At 38.5% G+C, this 16,709-nt stretch overlaps 1 protein-coding gene across 1 annotated transcript in view; it reads left to right on the top strand.

The window, feature by feature from the left end:
* ELAPOR2 (endosome-lysosome associated apoptosis and autophagy regulator family member 2) overlaps positions 1-16,709 on the top strand; it is a 185,840-nt gene that overhangs the window by 129,063 nt on the left and 40,068 nt on the right. Inside the window, exons 9-10 of the mRNA XM_047848990.1 lie at positions 4,580-4,760; positions 6,637-6,765. Of these exons, the coding sequence (XP_047704946.1) occupies positions 4,580-4,760; positions 6,637-6,765 (310 nt within the window). The remainder of the gene's footprint in view (positions 1-4,579; positions 4,761-6,636; positions 6,766-16,709) is intronic.

The following is a 16,709-nucleotide window of genomic DNA, read 5'->3' as shown; positions in this document are numbered from 1 at the left end:
TTGGTATCAGTTCACTTTATTGCAAACACAGTTCTTGTAAAGTTGACTGTTTTCTTCGCCGGACTCTCAGCTTCCTGTAGACAGAAATGTGTTGTTAATCACTTAAAAAGAAAAAAATCTCTAAGCCTAGTAGAGTACCTGGAATATAGAAGATAATGAAGCATGTTTTGAATTAATTCATAAATAAGAGAATTAGTAAGTGAATGAATGATTAGCAGAGTTACAGAGTTGTGTTCTGTCCTTGGCAAAGGGCTCAAAATAATTTTTACAAAATGGGCAGAATCTAAAGTAGAGGGGTCAGGATATTAAACTCTTTGATAGGAAATATGGTTGAAGTTGCTGGTAATATTTTTTCAAGTTGAAGAAAAGACACCATGGGATGGAGGAATTTTGGCCATCTTTCTGACATTTTCTGCTTGTCCCAAAGAGATTTCATCTCTTTGAATATCCATTACATCTCATGTTTCAAATGATGGTGGTGACAATAATGATAGTAATAGAAATGATGGTATTAATAGCAGAAGCATCTGTCATTTACACAATTGCGTGCACACTCTGTGCATGCATGTGTATTCAAACATTGCCTCTAATTATTTTTCTCAACAGCTATGCAATTTAGACATATTATACTCAGTTTGTAGATGAGAAAACTGAGGCTTGGTGAAGTTAAAGTAATTTCCGTAAGGTTATAGGTAACCAGAGCTAGTAAGTTTTAAGGCTGGAATTCTAATCATGTTTGTTTCCAAATCCAATGCTTTTGTATTCTCTTCAAGTATTTTCTTTTTCTTTTTCTTTTTTTTTATGTTACAGCAGTTTGTGAACCTGTCTTATCATTATTAGACTGTAGCCACCTTCAGAGAAAAAAATTTATCTTATTAATATTTAAATTCCCCACAGTACTTTCTTCCAGTAGGTACTTAATGAAAACTTCCTTAATAGTAAGCTAAAGCATTAGGAGGGAAATCTTAGAAATGAAGAAATAGACTTTTCTGTGTTATTCCATAAGGCAGAATTTGGGCGACTTTATAGAAGGTAAATTCCATTGACACATACTGTTCTGATGTTTTGTCATAGAGGAAACTTGCTGCCAGGGTTAGAAGGGTGCCTGGCAGGACAGGATGTTTTAGAAGGAAGCCTTGTTGAGAGGGGACATTAGACTGTGCAACTTAGTCATCTCTGAGGCTAGGAAATTGGTGGAATTTGTCTAGTATTTTCTTTGCCCTTTAATGAACTTCAGTGTTCCAAGTTATTCCAAATGCTCACTGTCTCTTACTCAGTACTTGTGAATCGTATGGCAAGGGTAAGATGTAGGGGACATTAAAAAATAGGGTATAAAGGGATATGGGTTTTATAACTGCCTTCCTTCCTATATGGCTTAAGCAAGTCAAATATAATTCGAAACTCTGTTTCTGAATTAGGATGACGGGAAAAGACCATGGCATTTCCCAGTGATTAAAGAGTTCTAAATCTGTATAAAATAAAATTTCATGATAGTCTTCTTTAAAATATTTTTAACAGCTTTATTGAGATGGAATTCTCATATCACACAATGTATCCATTTAAAGCCTTAGTTCAGTGTTTTTAATATTTTCACCCCAATCTAATTTTAGAACATTTTCTAAAGCCGGAGCTAGAACGTCCGGTACAGTGTTCAATCCCCAGAGTATCTTCCACGTAAAGGAAGAAGAGGACCCAAGCTTGGATGCATTTAGAAAGGGGACAAGGACGTAACCACAAGGGAAAACAGAAAACATTAGAACTTTCACAGATAAGGAATCCAGGTGAATGCTGGTATGTAGTTTGGGAGCTGGGCACATGGTGAGAGCGTGTGTGGGTGTTGAAAAAAAATATTTTAGAGGAGACTATCATGAAATTTTACCTGATACAAGTTTAGAGCATGGCTTTGAAGGAGGGGATGGACACAACTTGGCAGAATGGTGTGGGCATGTTGGAGAGACAAAGTGATGAGGGCTCAGTGTCTCACCCCTGGAAAAGATGGAAGGTTGGAAAAGGCAGGAAGGAGAGTAATAGTCTGCCTAGTTGGGAACATACAAGTTAGAACATCATAGGAGCAGAAGGCAGTGAGGCTGGAGTAGCGGTTGATAGACTTTTAAAGACCATGGAATTTAGCTCTAATGAATTCAGCCAGTCTACCAAGCCCTGGTGCTTCTGTACAGGGACATTTGCAGGAAGAAAGTTGACAACTGTGGACAAATCCAGTCTCAAAATCTGTCTAAATTTAGTCTTCCCAGTCTTGAATTTTATTTTGACATGAGAATTGATACCTCCATGTGTTTCTCTAAAAAGTATTTTATTCCTGCGTAATATAAATATAGTCAGACACTATAGATCTTCTCTAATCTTACTGCCCGTTTGATAAGTTTTGTTTTGTGAGGGTTTTTTTTTTATAAAATGTTTCATGATTTTGTCTCAACTTGCCAAAGAATGAGTTGATTGTTGGTTTTTTACCTGTGCTGTGAGCCATCTGGCACTCGGTATCATTTATATTAATTATTATCTTTCCCCAGTCAGCTCCACTTGAGAGCATCTGTCCCCATTAGAAAGGGAGGCACAGAATCAATCTGCCATGTGAAGCAAGAGGCTTTGTGAACAAAACTTTTCCTATAGAGCATTCGAAATTTGGCTTCTAAATGTTTACATTTAAAGATAGTGCACATTTTCTAATTTTTAAACATTTACTGTGCTTGGATTGAAATGCAGGTGGTCAGCTGACTTGGTCAAAAATATATTTGCGTATTTTACTATTTTTACCCTAACCCAACTGGCTCTTCTTGACTAGTGTTACTTTACTGTTAACTAGCTGTGTCTAATTCTTGGGCAAGTTGTTTCACGGTTCTTATCCACAGCTTCCTCATTTACGAACTTGAGGATAATAATACTGACCTCCCAAAGTGGTGGGGAGGATTACGAGGTGAGCCCCCCAAAATCAGTGCGAATGCTCAGGTTAGCACCACCCCACCCCTCCTCTCACGTGGGACCCACCTATTTTCAACAGTGCGGTAGGTCATACCTAACGTGATGGAATTTTAATGAATGTCCAGATAGGTCAGCGAATTTGTGAATTGATTGGGTTGAAAATTTGTTTTCTATACATGCTGAGCCAGAATTCGAAAAAGACCATCCCCCAATATAATGATGTTTCATTTGCTTATATTCTCAGAATTTTAGACTCCCCCTTTTTTCAGGGGAGTGGAGAACCCCTGCGGGATACAGGATCTAGTTTATTATCTTAGCTGTTGAGGAAGTTTCAGCAGGAGCGGCCATCATTTTACAGATGGGAAGAGGGAGGCATATGGGTGCAGTGGCTGGTTAAACTGTATCATGATGTGGGCCATAAAATGAATGCAGGAAGAGAGAGTTGTAAAAGGAAAAACATGTTATTTATAGTTCTGTTGAGACAGCTACCTTTTAAACCTTTTTCTTAAGCGTCCTTCTTCAGATCAGGTAATTTGCTCTTCCGTAAGAGAATACTTGAGAATAAAACTGAGTAGTCTAAAGGATATGCTATATAATTTTTTATTAACTGGAAATAACCATAGACAGGTACCTTTAATTTTGTTTCTCCAGCTTCAGTATTAGACTTATTATTGCAAAAATTGTTTTAAAGGAGAAAGATTCACTGGATTATATACCTATTGAAGGAAACTGAGTCTCTTTTTAAAAACTATAGTTATGAAAGAAATGATTTTTCTCTTTGCATTTAGAATACCTTTTTCCCCCTTTACCGAGCATATTGATTTTGTTTGTGAATGGGTAACCCATTTAATATTTCTGGTTTCAAAATGAGAGTAATTTTATAACCATAACTTTCTGGGTTTGGCTGAATTACAGCTATTTTGTTGTATTTTGTGCTGTGTAAGGGTGTATGTATGTGTGAGAGAGAATATGAGAGGATGAGGTCTAAAAGATTACTGTCTGTTAAAGTAGAGGCTGTGTTAGCCATAATGTTAGAAGTACCTGTAACAGGGCCCAGAATTAGAAATATTTTAGGTATGGCTCTTGAAGATTAACATCAGGTAGACAAAGATTCAGAGAGCAACCACATGTATTTGTGAAATGCCATAGTCTTCTTAAAAAGATGAATCTGTTCTTTTGTGATCACGTTGTGCTAAGCCTGGTGTTATGTGCTGGGGGGTGAGGGAAAGGAAGAGGGTGGTGGAGATCTCCAAATGAGAAAAGTAGTGTCTGAATAGAAACATATGTTGGTTATGGAATAGAGTGAATGAGTAGCTAGAAGAGTAAGGGTTATACTCATGTGTCTATATTTTAAAGAGGAATTCCACAATGAGGAACTTGCTGTATGAATGAGGTAAGGCCACCTGTAGCTCATAGTGAAACATTTGGAAGTAACATTCTCCCACCAAAGGTTTTTCTTGTCTCATTTTGTTACTAATGTTTTAGATTCTTTTCAGCTGGCCCTTCTATCACTGTGTGACTCTTCCTAGGCTTTATGTTTAACACTTTTTGTTATTGGAAATTTAAAGGAAAGATACAATTTTATATCACCTGCAAGTTTTGTTTTGTTTTGTTCCCTACCTCCCCCTTTCCCCCCTCCCAGACACAAATTATGTACAAGTGGATAGAGCCCAAAATCTGCCGGGAGGATGTCACGGATGCTATTAGATTGCCCCCTTCTGGAGAGAAGAAGGATTGTCCACCTTGCAACCCTGGCTTTTATAACAATGGATCATCTTCTTGCCATCCCTGCCCTCCTGGAACATTTTCGGATGGAACAAAGGGTAGGATGCCAATTGGTCAAAGAATTGGACCTTTAGCCAAATAATCTTGCTGGACTATTGTGACCTTGTTAACTGTTTTTATGGAAGACTTATAAAACATACTTAGGAGAGTTGAGAAATATTATAATGAATTAGGAGATGAGGTCTTCTTTAGCATACCAAGGATAGCTTTCTAGGGGCATCTTGTGTAATATGTGTAATATTCTCTTAATGGGATGACTCTTCCTTTGATATTGATAAAAATTCCACCATATTAACTGATTAAGGATAAGCACTCATTTTTTGGTGAGAGTGTACACATATGTGAATGCAAGCATAAAACATAACCTCCTCTAATTTACATTTTGTGCTATAATAATAGCAAAAATTGCTTGATCACATGGCAGTGAAAATAGTCTCTAAGTTGTTTCAGAGTGTACAGCTGGGAAAGTTTTAGTGTATATCAAATAATTTAGAAAATAGTATACACAGTTTTTTAATTTTCATAGACAAAAATTAAAATGCATTTCAGTTATAGCCATCTCACTTGAATATAGCCATGCCATATATTTACTATCTAGAGCCTGTGATAGATAGCATAAGAAGGACTCAGGAGTCTAATTGACTTCATTTTGAATCCACATCCTATAGGTGACATTTAGTATGATTGATCTAAGTTACTTAAACCTTTTTTTTTTTTTTAAGTTTACTTATTTTGAGAGATAGAGAAAGCACAAGTGGGGAAGGAGTAGAGAGCGAGAGAGAGGGAGAATCCCAAGCAGGCTCTGTACCAGCAGCACAGAGCCCATCACAGGGCTCAAACTCAGGGACCGTGAGATCATGACCTGAGCTGAAATCTAGAGTTGGACACTTAACGGACTGAGCCATCCAGGCACCCCAGTTACTTAAACCTTTTGAACCTCAATTTTCCCATCTGTAAAATTGTGGATAATAATATCTAGCTCATTATCACTGACCAGGTTATGTAAAAATGTGTCCTATAGTAGTACTTTGGTATGAAGAAGTGTTTGCTCAGTAAATATTTCTCTCTACTGATGTGATTAATGCAAAGTGTGTTGGGCACATTTGGAAATGGTTGGGAAGGATCCTTCCATTTCATTGTTGCAGATGTTAATTTAAATCAAGTTTATTTATAAACCTGCCTCTTTCCATATCTCTCAACAACTATGATCAGTTTTCAACATAGTGAGTATTTTGAATTTCAAGTAATCAGTCCATAATTACATGGTATAATACTCTGTTAAGTTTAATAAACAATAGGAAAGTTGAAATATTTCCTTGCTTGCAAGGTAGATGGAACTGATTCTAAGGTCACATATAAGATAACTAGTTTCAGATTACCCTTCTTGTGGAGGGTGATTTGATATTATCAGTTACTCTCAGATTTAAGGAAAAAGTAATTTTAAAATATTTCATATTTATCCTTTTCCTTTTTTCATGCGAGTCAAGTGTATAGGGTAAACTATATGCAGAAATATTTTTTGTTGCAGATTTCTTTGGCAAAGTTACTCTTTTTTTTTAATGTTTATTTATTTTTGGGAGAGAGAGAGAGAGCACACACAGGGGAGGAACAGAAAGAGAGGGAGACACAGAATCTGAAGCAAGCTCCAGGCTCCATGCTGTCAGCAGAGAGCCTGATGTGGAGCTTGAACTCATGAACCGCGAGATCATGACCTGAGCTGAAGTTGGATGCTTAACTCACTCAGCCACCCACGCACCCCTAGAGAAAGTTATTAATTCTTAAGAGAATTGGCACTCTAGTATCTCTCCTTCCCACTTCCCTTTTTGCTAATTAAAGTTTAGTAGTCCTTAGAGGAAGAGGAAGATGTCCAGATGTGGTTTAATTGTAATTGTTTATTTCACCTGTCTCTTGTAGAATGTAGGCCGTGTCCCGCGGGAATGGAGCCTGCGCTTGGGTTTGAATACAAATGGTGGAATGTCCTTCCTGGCAACATGAAAACTTCCTGCTTTAATGTTGGGAATTCAAAGTGTGACGGAATGAATGGTGAGTTCAGAATTCACCTACCTAATGAATGTATTTGGGTAATAGAGACTCTTGGACCCAGGTCTCTAAGAAACATACCATATATGGGTATGAGGAACCTCAATCTATCAGTTGGCTACGTGTCTGTCTTCCAGCCCTCACATCAAAATAGTAAATGTGGTGTCAGAGCCAGTTGACTTTTCTGTAAGAATATGAACTATTTTGCATTTCTTTGGAGTCAGTTTTGAAGTAGATACTGATGATCATCATTTATGGTTATAAATACCAGAATAAGATCACTGAGGGATGTAATAAAACTTATGTCATTTGCCATTTTGAAGAGTAGTATGACAGCATTTCTGCCAGGATTTGTTGAGTTTGGCTCAGCACTGAGCTGTATTGAGAGGTGAAATCATCTCTAATTCCCCTTCCCTGTGAAATCTGTGACTGTGTCTACAAAATATGTATGAACCCTACTTATTGAAAACTTGCAAGTGTGACAGAATACTATGTAAGATGGTGGCTAAATTTTATTTGTTCTACAATTTTAAGACCCGAGAGAGGCTAGCACCTATTTTTTCTGCAATATTTGCTGGTTGAATGAGTGACAGTATCTAAGTGTGTATTTTAAAAAATGTTTGTTTATTTTTGAAAGAGAACACAGGCGGGGGAGGGCAGAGAGAGAGAGAGAGATAATGGGACACAAGATCCGAAGTGGGCTCTGTGCTGACAGCCGTGAGCCCTGTCTGGAGCTTGAACTCAAAAACCATGAGATCATGACCTGAGCCAAAGTCAGATGCTCAACTGACTAAGCCACCCAGGTGCCCCACCTGTGTTTATTTTTGAACTTGATGCTCGGAGTAGGTGTCACAAGTAATAGAGTTTTACACCAAAATACATCCTTTTACTTTTATCATCTCATTAGAAATTTTTATGAGCTCACTTTTTCTCCATTTTATATTTTGTTTTTAAAAAGTTCTTTAGGGGCGCCTGGGTGGCGCAGTCAGTTAAGCGTCCGACTTCAGCCAGGTCACGATCTCGCGGTCCGTGAGTTCGAGCCCGGCGTCAGGCTCTGGGCTGATGGCTCAGAGCCTGGAGCCTGTTTCCAATTCTGTGTCTCCCTCTCTCTCTGACCCTCCCCCGTTCATGCTCTGTCTCTCTCTGTCCCAAAAATAAATAAAAACATTGAAAAAAAATTTTTAAAAAAAATAAAAAAGTTCTTTATAGTTGCATCTGTTTTAAATCAGTACCTATCTGCAATAAATAAACTTGGGATGTGGGAAGTGAGGTAAATACATGAACACAAAGATTGAAAAGCCGTAGGTCTTTGAATAATGTTGGTTAAGCATGAGTGAGAGTGGGAAAGAAAAAGCCTTAATATATATTAAACATTATGAAATACTTTCTTTATTGACTACTAATCCCATTTCTAGGAAATTATCCTAAGAAGAAGAAACAATAGAGTAGTTATTACCTGACCATGAAGGTGTATGTTGATCCTGGATTGAATTCTAAGTTGAGGAAGTTAAGACCTTTGGAGGAAAAATAAGATGGGAAGGCCAGGGAATTGAATGATTTCATGAAAGCATTGATAGGGGTGTGTGTGTGTGTGTGTGTGTGTGTGTGTGTGTGTGTGTGTGTGTGTGTATTCATTTGTAAAGATCTTCTGGAACATTTAAAAAATTTTTTTAATGTTTTTTATTTATTTTTGAGAGAGACAGGATACAAGTGGGGGAAGGGCAGAGAGTGAGGGAGACACAGAATCCGAAGCAGCCTCCAGTCTCTGAGCTGTCAGCTCAGAGCCCGACATGGGGTTCGAACCAGTGAACCGTGAGATCATGACCTGAGCTGAAGTTGGACGCTTAACTGACTGAGCCACCCAGGCAACCCTATCTGGAACTTTTATTCGATCTTTTAGAGAATTTAGTCTAACTCTCATGACACTACTTGGTAGCCACTTATTCCCTCCTTTACTTAGAGGCTAAAATTTATATTTTTGCTAATTTTCAGGAATATTCAGTTATTAATTTGAGAAATAGACATCTCTGCTGTATTAGTATGTGATATTAGAATAGCAAATAGTAATGTGAAAAATACAATACAAAAATAAAGATGAAAAGGTGATGTGTATTTTTGTGTCTGGACAGTTCAGTATCAATCTTTGAGAGGAGTAGCATTGAAAAGAACGGGGACCTAAGTGAGAGGCCCAGGAACAGCCTGTTTCATGAGGTAGTCACCCAGTCATGGGGTTCACATAGATGTGCTTTGACCAGCTTGATTGTGTGATTTGGAGTACTTTGAGATTCATGTCTTGTCAGTCTGAGTTTTACACAGTCGTAGAGGAGATAATGCAGAAGTAAATCTTCATGTATTGGAAGTTTGCCTAAGAGTTACCTATAATTGGAGACAAGTTACTGTTTATCCATGAAGGTGTTCATAGAGCATTTTCTGTGGTAACAGAATTTGAAATGGTCAATCCGGCGATAGATGATGTTTATGAAAGTTATGCTGCACTAATCAGATGTTATTACAGATGTTATACAAGCATTAAAAGCATTACTAAGCAGATGTTATACAAGCATTAAACATGGCAGTCATACGGAAAACACTTTGACAATGTTCCAAGAATTTTGAATGTTCCTATTCTCCAACCCATTAATTCTATTTCTGGGAATTTATATGAGGGAAACAATGTGAAGATGTCAAGAGAGAAATTATGGAAAAATATGTTAACTTTAGTGTTACTTAGGAGAAAAACTAAATTTTCAACAATGCGATATAATTAAATAAAATTATGTTGTAAGCATACCATATATTATTGAGTCATTAAAATTAGATGGGGAAATGTTTTTAATATAATAATAGAAAAATCAGAAGACATTGCTAATGAAAAAATCAGAAAATAAATAGTAAAATCTAAGGTCTATTTAAAGTGTGTACTAGAAAAATGATTGAAAAGAAATACATTGAAATGTTAAGAGGCCATTACTTGAAAGTGGGAAGTTTCAAGGAAGTATGAATTGTTTCATTTTTTTCGTTTAGTTTTACTTTATTTATTTATTTAAAATGTTTGTTTATTTTATTTTATTAAAAAAAATTTTTTAACGCTTATTTATTTTTGAGATAGAGACAGAGCATGAATGGGGGAGGGTCAGAGAGAGAGGGAGACAGAGTCTGAAACAGGCTCCAGGCTCTGAGCAGTCAGCACAGAGCCCAGCGTGGGGCTCGAACTCACAGACCGCGAGATGGTGACCTGAGCCGAAGTGGGACGCTTAACTGACTGAGCCACCCTGGCGCCCCTGTTTGTTTATTTTGATAGAAAGCATGCAAATGCGAGTGGGAGCAGGAGGCAGAGAGACGAGAGAGAGAATCCCAAGCAGGTTCTGTGCTGTCAGCATGGAGCCTGAGGTGGGACTCAATTTTCTAAACCGTGAGATCGTGACCTGAGCTTCAATCAAGAGTCAGATGCTTGACTGAGCTACCCAGTGTCCCATAGTTTTACCATATTTAATAAACATTCCTCCTTGGCACACATTGCTTTCCAAGTCATGGTAACAACACAGAACACTGGTTTAAAAATATATTTATTTGACCTAGTAATTATTTTACTGAGATTCTTTTCTAGACAAATACAGAAAAACTTTACCAAAAATAGGTTTAGTATACTAGCTAAAAGGTAAAAACAACCCAAATGGTTAAATTGGATGTGTGGTCAAAAGGAGGTAAGTCCAGGGGAACCTGGGTGGCTCACTTGGTTAAGCATCTGACTCTTCAGCTCAGGTCATGATCTCACAGTTTGTGGTTTTGAGCCTCATGTTGGGCTCTGCACTGACAGTGCGAGCCTGCTGAGACTTTGTCTCTGCCCCTCTCTCTCTCTCTCTCTCTCTCTCTCTTTCAAAATAAATAAATAAACTTAAAAAAAAACAAGGAGATAAATCAAGTAGTGTGATTTGGTAAATTATAGATATTAATTATATATGTCTCATGATAAACTATTAATTCAGTCATAAATATGTTGGTAAAGTATATGGATAAAATGCATATGCAGTAATGTTACCATATAAAACCATGGCACAAAATGTTATCAACAGTAAGAGCTCAGTGATGTAAAAACGTGTGCATCAAAAGATAGTGAAAAGAAACTCCTCAGAATGTTAACACTGGTTTTATTTATTTTATTAAAAGTACGTTTAATTTTCATTTCTCAATTTTTCTGTGGCTTTCAAAATTTTATAATAAATATAAATAGAATTTCTGAAAACAAGTAAATAATGGTGTGTGTGGGGATGCTTCTCCTTTCCTTATGTAAGGGGCCCCTTTCAGCCTATAGTATATTGATTGTTTCTGTGCAGAGGACAGACCTTCCATCACCTTCTATGTGCAGCTGCAACTATACTGTTGACAGTTGTTAGCATGCGCCTTTCTCTCTTTTATTCTCCTGACTCCTCAGTGAGTGTAGACCCAGTCTTGTCTTTCTACCCCTACTGCATGGTTCCTGGCACTCAGTGCATGCCACTTGAGTAAATAAATAAGTGAATGAAGGCAGAACAGGAGTTTTTTTGTTTTTGTTTTTGTTTTTTTTTTTTATGAAATTTATTGACAAATTGGTTTCCATACAACACCCAGTGCTCATCCCAAAAGGTGCCCTCCTCAATACCCATCACCCACCCTCTCCTCCCTCCCACCCCCCATCAACCCTCAGTTTGTTCTCAGTTTTTAAGTCTCTTATGCTTTGGCTCTCTCCCATTCTAACCTCTTTTTTTTTTTTCCTTCCCCTCCCCCATGGGTTCCTGTGAAGTTTCTCAGAATCCACATAAGAGTGAAACCATATGGTATCTGTCTTTCTCTGTATGGCTTATTTCACTTAGCATCACACTCTCCAGTTCCATCCACGTTACTACAGAAGGCCATATTTCATTTTTTCTCATTGCCACGTAATATTCCATTGTGTATATAAACCACAATTTCTTTATCCATTCATCAGTTGATGGACATTTAGGCTCTTTCCATAATTTGGCTATTGTTGAGAGTGCTGCTATGAACATTGGGGTACAAGTGGCCCTATGCATCAGTGCTCCTGTATCCCTTGGATAAATTCCTAGCAGTGCTATTGCTGGGTCATAGGGTAGGTCTAGTTTTAATTTTCTGAGGAACCTCCACACTGCTTTCCAGAGCGGCTGCACCAATTTGCATTCCCACCAACAGTGCAAGAGGGTTCCCGTTTCTCCACATCCTCTCCAGCATCTATAGTCTCCTGATTTGTTCATTTTGGCCATTCTGACTGGCGTGAGGTGATACCTGAGTGTGGTTTTGATTTGTATTTCCCTGATAAGGAGCGACGCTGAACATCTTTTCATGTGCCTGTTGGCCATCCGGATGTCTTCTTTAGAGAAGTGTCTATTCATGTTTTCTGCCCATTTCTTCACTGGGTTATTTGTTTTTTGGGTGTGGAGTTTGGTGAGCTCTTTATAGATTTTGGATACTAGCCCTTTGTCCGATATGTCATTTGCGAATATCTTTTCCCATTCCGTTGGTTGCCTTTTAGTTTTGTTGGTTGTTTCCTTGGCTGTGCAGAAGCTTTTGATCTTCATAAGGTCCCAGTAATTCACTTTTGCTTTTAATTCCCTTGCCTTTGGGGATGTGTCGAGTAAGAGATTGCTACGGCTGAGGTCAGAGAGGTCTTTTCCTGCTTTCTCCTCTAAGGTTTTGATGGTTTCCTGTCTCACATTTAGGTCCTTTATCCATTTTGAGTTTATTTTTGTGAATGGTGTGAGAGAGTGGTCTAGTTTCAACCTTCTGCATGTTGCTGTCCAGTTCTCCCAGCACCATTTGTTAAAGAGGCTGTCTTTTTTCCATTGGATGTTCTTTCCTGCTTTGTCAAAGATGAGTTGGCCATACATTTGTGGGTCTAGTTCTGGGGTTTCTATTCTATTCCATTGGTCTATGTGTCTGTTTTGGTGCCAATACCATGCTGTCTTGATGATGACAGCTTTGTAGTAGAGGCTAAAGTCTGGGATTGTGATGCCTCCTGCTTTGGTCTTCTTCTTCAAAATTCCTTTGGCTATTCGGGGCCTTTTGTGGTTCCATATGAATTTTAGGATTGCTTGTTCTAGTTTCGAGAAGAATGCTGGTGCAATTTTGATTGGGATTGCATTGAATGTGTAGATAGCTTTGGGTAGTATTGACATTTTGACAATATTTATTTTTCCAATCCATGAGCAGGGAATGTCTTTCCATTTCTTTAAATCTTCTTCAATTTCCTTCATAAGCTTTCTATAATTTTCAGCATACAGATCCTTTACATCTTTGGTTAGATTTATTCCTAGGTATTTTATGCTTCTTGGTGCAATTGTGAATGGGATCAGTTTCTTTATTTGTCTTTCTGTTGCTTCATTGTTAGTGTATAAGAATGCAACTGATTTCTGTACATTGATTTTGTATCCTGCAACTTTGCTGAATTCCTGTATCAGTTCTAGCAGACTTTTGCTAGAGTCTATCGGATTTTCCATGTATAATATCATGTCATCTGCAAAAAGCGAAAGCTTGACTTCATCTTTGCCAATTTTGATGCCTTTGATTTCCTTTTGTTGTCTGATTGCTGATGCTAGAACTTCCAGCACTATGTTAAACAGCAGCGGTGAGAGTGGGCATCCTTGTCGTGTTCCTGATCTCAGGGAAAAAGCTCTCAGTTTTTCCCCGTTGAGGATGATGTTAGCTGTGGGCTTTTCATAAATGGCTTTTATGATCTTTAAATATGTTCCTTCTATCCCGACTTTCTCAAGGGTTTTTATTAAGAAAGGGTGCTGGATTTTGTCGAAGGCCTTTTCTGCATCGATTGACAGGATCATATGGTTCTTCTCTTTTTTTTTGTTAATGTGATGTATCACGTTGATTGATTTGCGAATGTTGAACCAGCCCTGCATCCCAGGAATGAATCCCACTTGATCATGGTGAATAATTCTTTTTATATGCTGTTGAATTCGATTTGCTAGTACCTTATTGAGAATTTTTGCATCCATATTCATCAGGGATATTGGCCTGTAGTTCTCTTTTTTTACTGGGTCTCTGTCTGGTTTAGGAATCAAAGTAATACTGGCTTCATAGAATGAGTCTGGAAGTTTTCCTTCCCTTTCTATTTCTTGGAATAGCTTGAGAAGGATAGGTATTATCTCTGCTTTAAACGTCTGGTAGAACTCCCCTGGGAAGCCATCTGGTCCTGGACTCTTATTTGTTGGGAGATTTTTGATAACCGATTCAATTTCTTCACTGGTTATGGGTCTGTTCAAGCTTTCTATTTCCTCCTGATTGAGTTTTGGAAGAGTGTGGTTGTTCAGGAATTTGTCCATTTCTTCCAGGTTGTCCAGTTTGTTGGCATATAATTTTTCATAGTATTCCCTGATAATTGTTTGTATCTCTGAGGGATTGGTTGTAATCATTCCATTTTCATTCATGATTTTATCTATTTGGGTCATCTCCCTTTTCTTTTTGAGAAGCCTGGCTAGAGGTTTGTCAATTTTGTTTATTTTTTCAAAAAACCAACTCTTGGTTTCGTTGATCTGCTCTACAGTTTTTTTAGTTTCTATATTGTTTATTTCTGCCCTGATCTTTATTATTTCTCTTCTTCTGCTGGGCTTAGGCTGCCTTTGCTGTTCTGCTTCTAGCTCCTTTAGGTGTGCTGTTAGATTTTGTATTTGGGATTTTTCTTGTTTCTTGAGATAGGCCTGGATTGCAATGTATTTTCCTCTCAGGACTGCCTTTGCTGCGTCCCAAAGCGTTTGGATTGTTGTATTTTCATTTTCATTTGTTTCCATATATTTTTTAATTTCTTCTCTAATTGCCTGGTTGACCCACTCATTCGTTAGTAGGGTGTTTTTTAACCTCCATGCTTTTGGAGGTTTTCCAGACTTTTTTCTGTGGTTGATTTCAAGCTTCATAGCATTGTGGTCTGAAAGTAAGCATGGTATAATTTCAATTCTTGTAAACTTATGAAGGGCTGTTTTGTGACCCAGTATATGATCTATCTTGGAGAATGTTCCATGTGCACTCGAGAAGGAAGTATATTCTGTTGCTTTGGGATGCAGAGTTCTAAATATATCTGTCAAGTCCATCTGATCCAATGTCTCATTCAGGGCCCTTGTTTCTTTATTGACCGTGTGTCTAGATGATCTATCCATTTCTGTAAGTGGTGTATTAAAGTCCCCTGCAATGACCACATTCTTATCAATAAGGTTGCTTATGTTTATGAGTAATTGTTTTATATATTTGGGGGCTCCGGTATTCGGCGCATAGACATTTATAATTGTTAGCTCTTCCTGATGGATAGACCCTGTAACTATTATATAATGTCCTTCTTCATCTCTTGTTACAGCCTTTAATTTAAAGTCTAGTTTGTCTGATATAAGTATGGCTACTCCAGCTTTCTTTTGGCTTCCAGTCGCATGATAAATAGTTCTCCATCCCCTCACTCTCAATCTAAAGGTGTCCCCAGGTCTAAAATGAGTCTCTTGTAGACAGCAAATAGATGGGTCTTGTTTTTTTATCCATTCTGATACCCTATGTCTTTTGGTTGGCGCATTTAATCCATTTACATTCAGTGTTATTATAGAAAGATACGGGTTTAGAGTCATTGTGATGTCTGTATGTTTTATGCTTATAGTGATGTCTCTGGGACTTTGTCTCACAGGGTCCCCCTTAGGATCTCTTGTAGGGCTGGTTTAGTGGTGACAAATTCCTTCAGTTTTTGTTTGTTTGGGAAGACCTTTATCTCTCCTTCTATTCTAAATGACAGACTTGCTGGATAAAGGATTCTCGGCTGCATATTTTTTCTGTCTAGCACCCTGAAAATCTCGTGCCAATTCTTTCTGGCCTGCCAAGTTTCAAAAGAGAGATCAGTCACGAGTCTTATAGGTCTCCCTTTATATGTGAGGGCACGTTTACCCCTTGCTGCTTTCAGAATTTTCTCTTTATCCTTGTATTTTGCCAGTTTCACTATGATATGTCGTGCAGAAGATCGATTCAAGTTATGTCTGAAGGGAGTTCTCTGTGCCTCTTGGATTTCAATGCCTTTTTCCTTCCCCAGTTCAGGGAAGTTCTCAGCTATTATTTCTTCAAGTACCCCTTCAGCACCTTTCCCTCTCTCTTCCTCCTCTGGGATACCAATTATGCGTATATTATTTCTTTTTAGTGTATCACTTAATTCTCTAATTTTCCCCTCATACTCCTGGATTTTTTTATCTCTCTTTTTCTCAGCTTCCTCTTTTTCCATAACTTTATCTTCTAGTTCACCTATTCTCTCCTCTGCCTCTTCAAGCCGAGCTGTGGTGGTTTCCATTTTGTTATGCATTTCGTTTAAAGCGTTTTTCAGCTCCTCGTGACTGTTCCTTAGTCCCTTGATCTCTGTAGCAAGAGATTCTCTGCTGTCCTGTATACTGTTTTCAAGCCCAGCGATTAATTTTATGACTATTATTCTAAATTCACTTTCTGTTATGTTATTTAAGTCCTTTTTGATCAGCTCATTAGCTGTTGTTATTTCCTGGAGATTCTTCTGAGGGGAGTTCTTCTGCTTGGTCATTTTGGATAGTCCCTGGCGTGGTGAGGACCTGCAGGGCACTTCCCCTGTGCTGTGGTGTATAACTGGCGTTGGTGGGCGGGGCCGCAGTCCGACCTGATGTCTGCCCCCAGCCCACCGCAGGGGCCACAGTCAGACTGGTGTGTGCCTTCTCTTCCCCTCTCCTAGGGGCGGGATTCACTGTGGGGTGGTGTGGCTCGTCTGGGCTACTTGCACCCTGCCAGGCTTGTGATGCTGGGGATCTGGCGTATTAGCTGGGGTGGGTAGGCAAGGTGCTCGGGGGCAGGAGGGGCAGGCTTAGTTCGATTCTCCTTAGGTGATCCACTTCAGGAGGGGCCCTGTGGCAGCGGGAGGGAGTCAGATCCGCTGCCGGAGGTTTGGCTCCACAGAAGCGCAG

Source organism: Prionailurus viverrinus, chromosome A2 (assembly GCF_022837055.1).
Source record: "Prionailurus viverrinus isolate Anna chromosome A2, UM_Priviv_1.0, whole genome shotgun sequence".
Taxonomy (NCBI): domain Eukaryota; kingdom Metazoa; phylum Chordata; class Mammalia; order Carnivora; family Felidae; genus Prionailurus; species Prionailurus viverrinus.
Note: the sequence above shows the minus strand (reverse complement) of the source record. Positions and strands in the feature narration are given on the sequence as shown.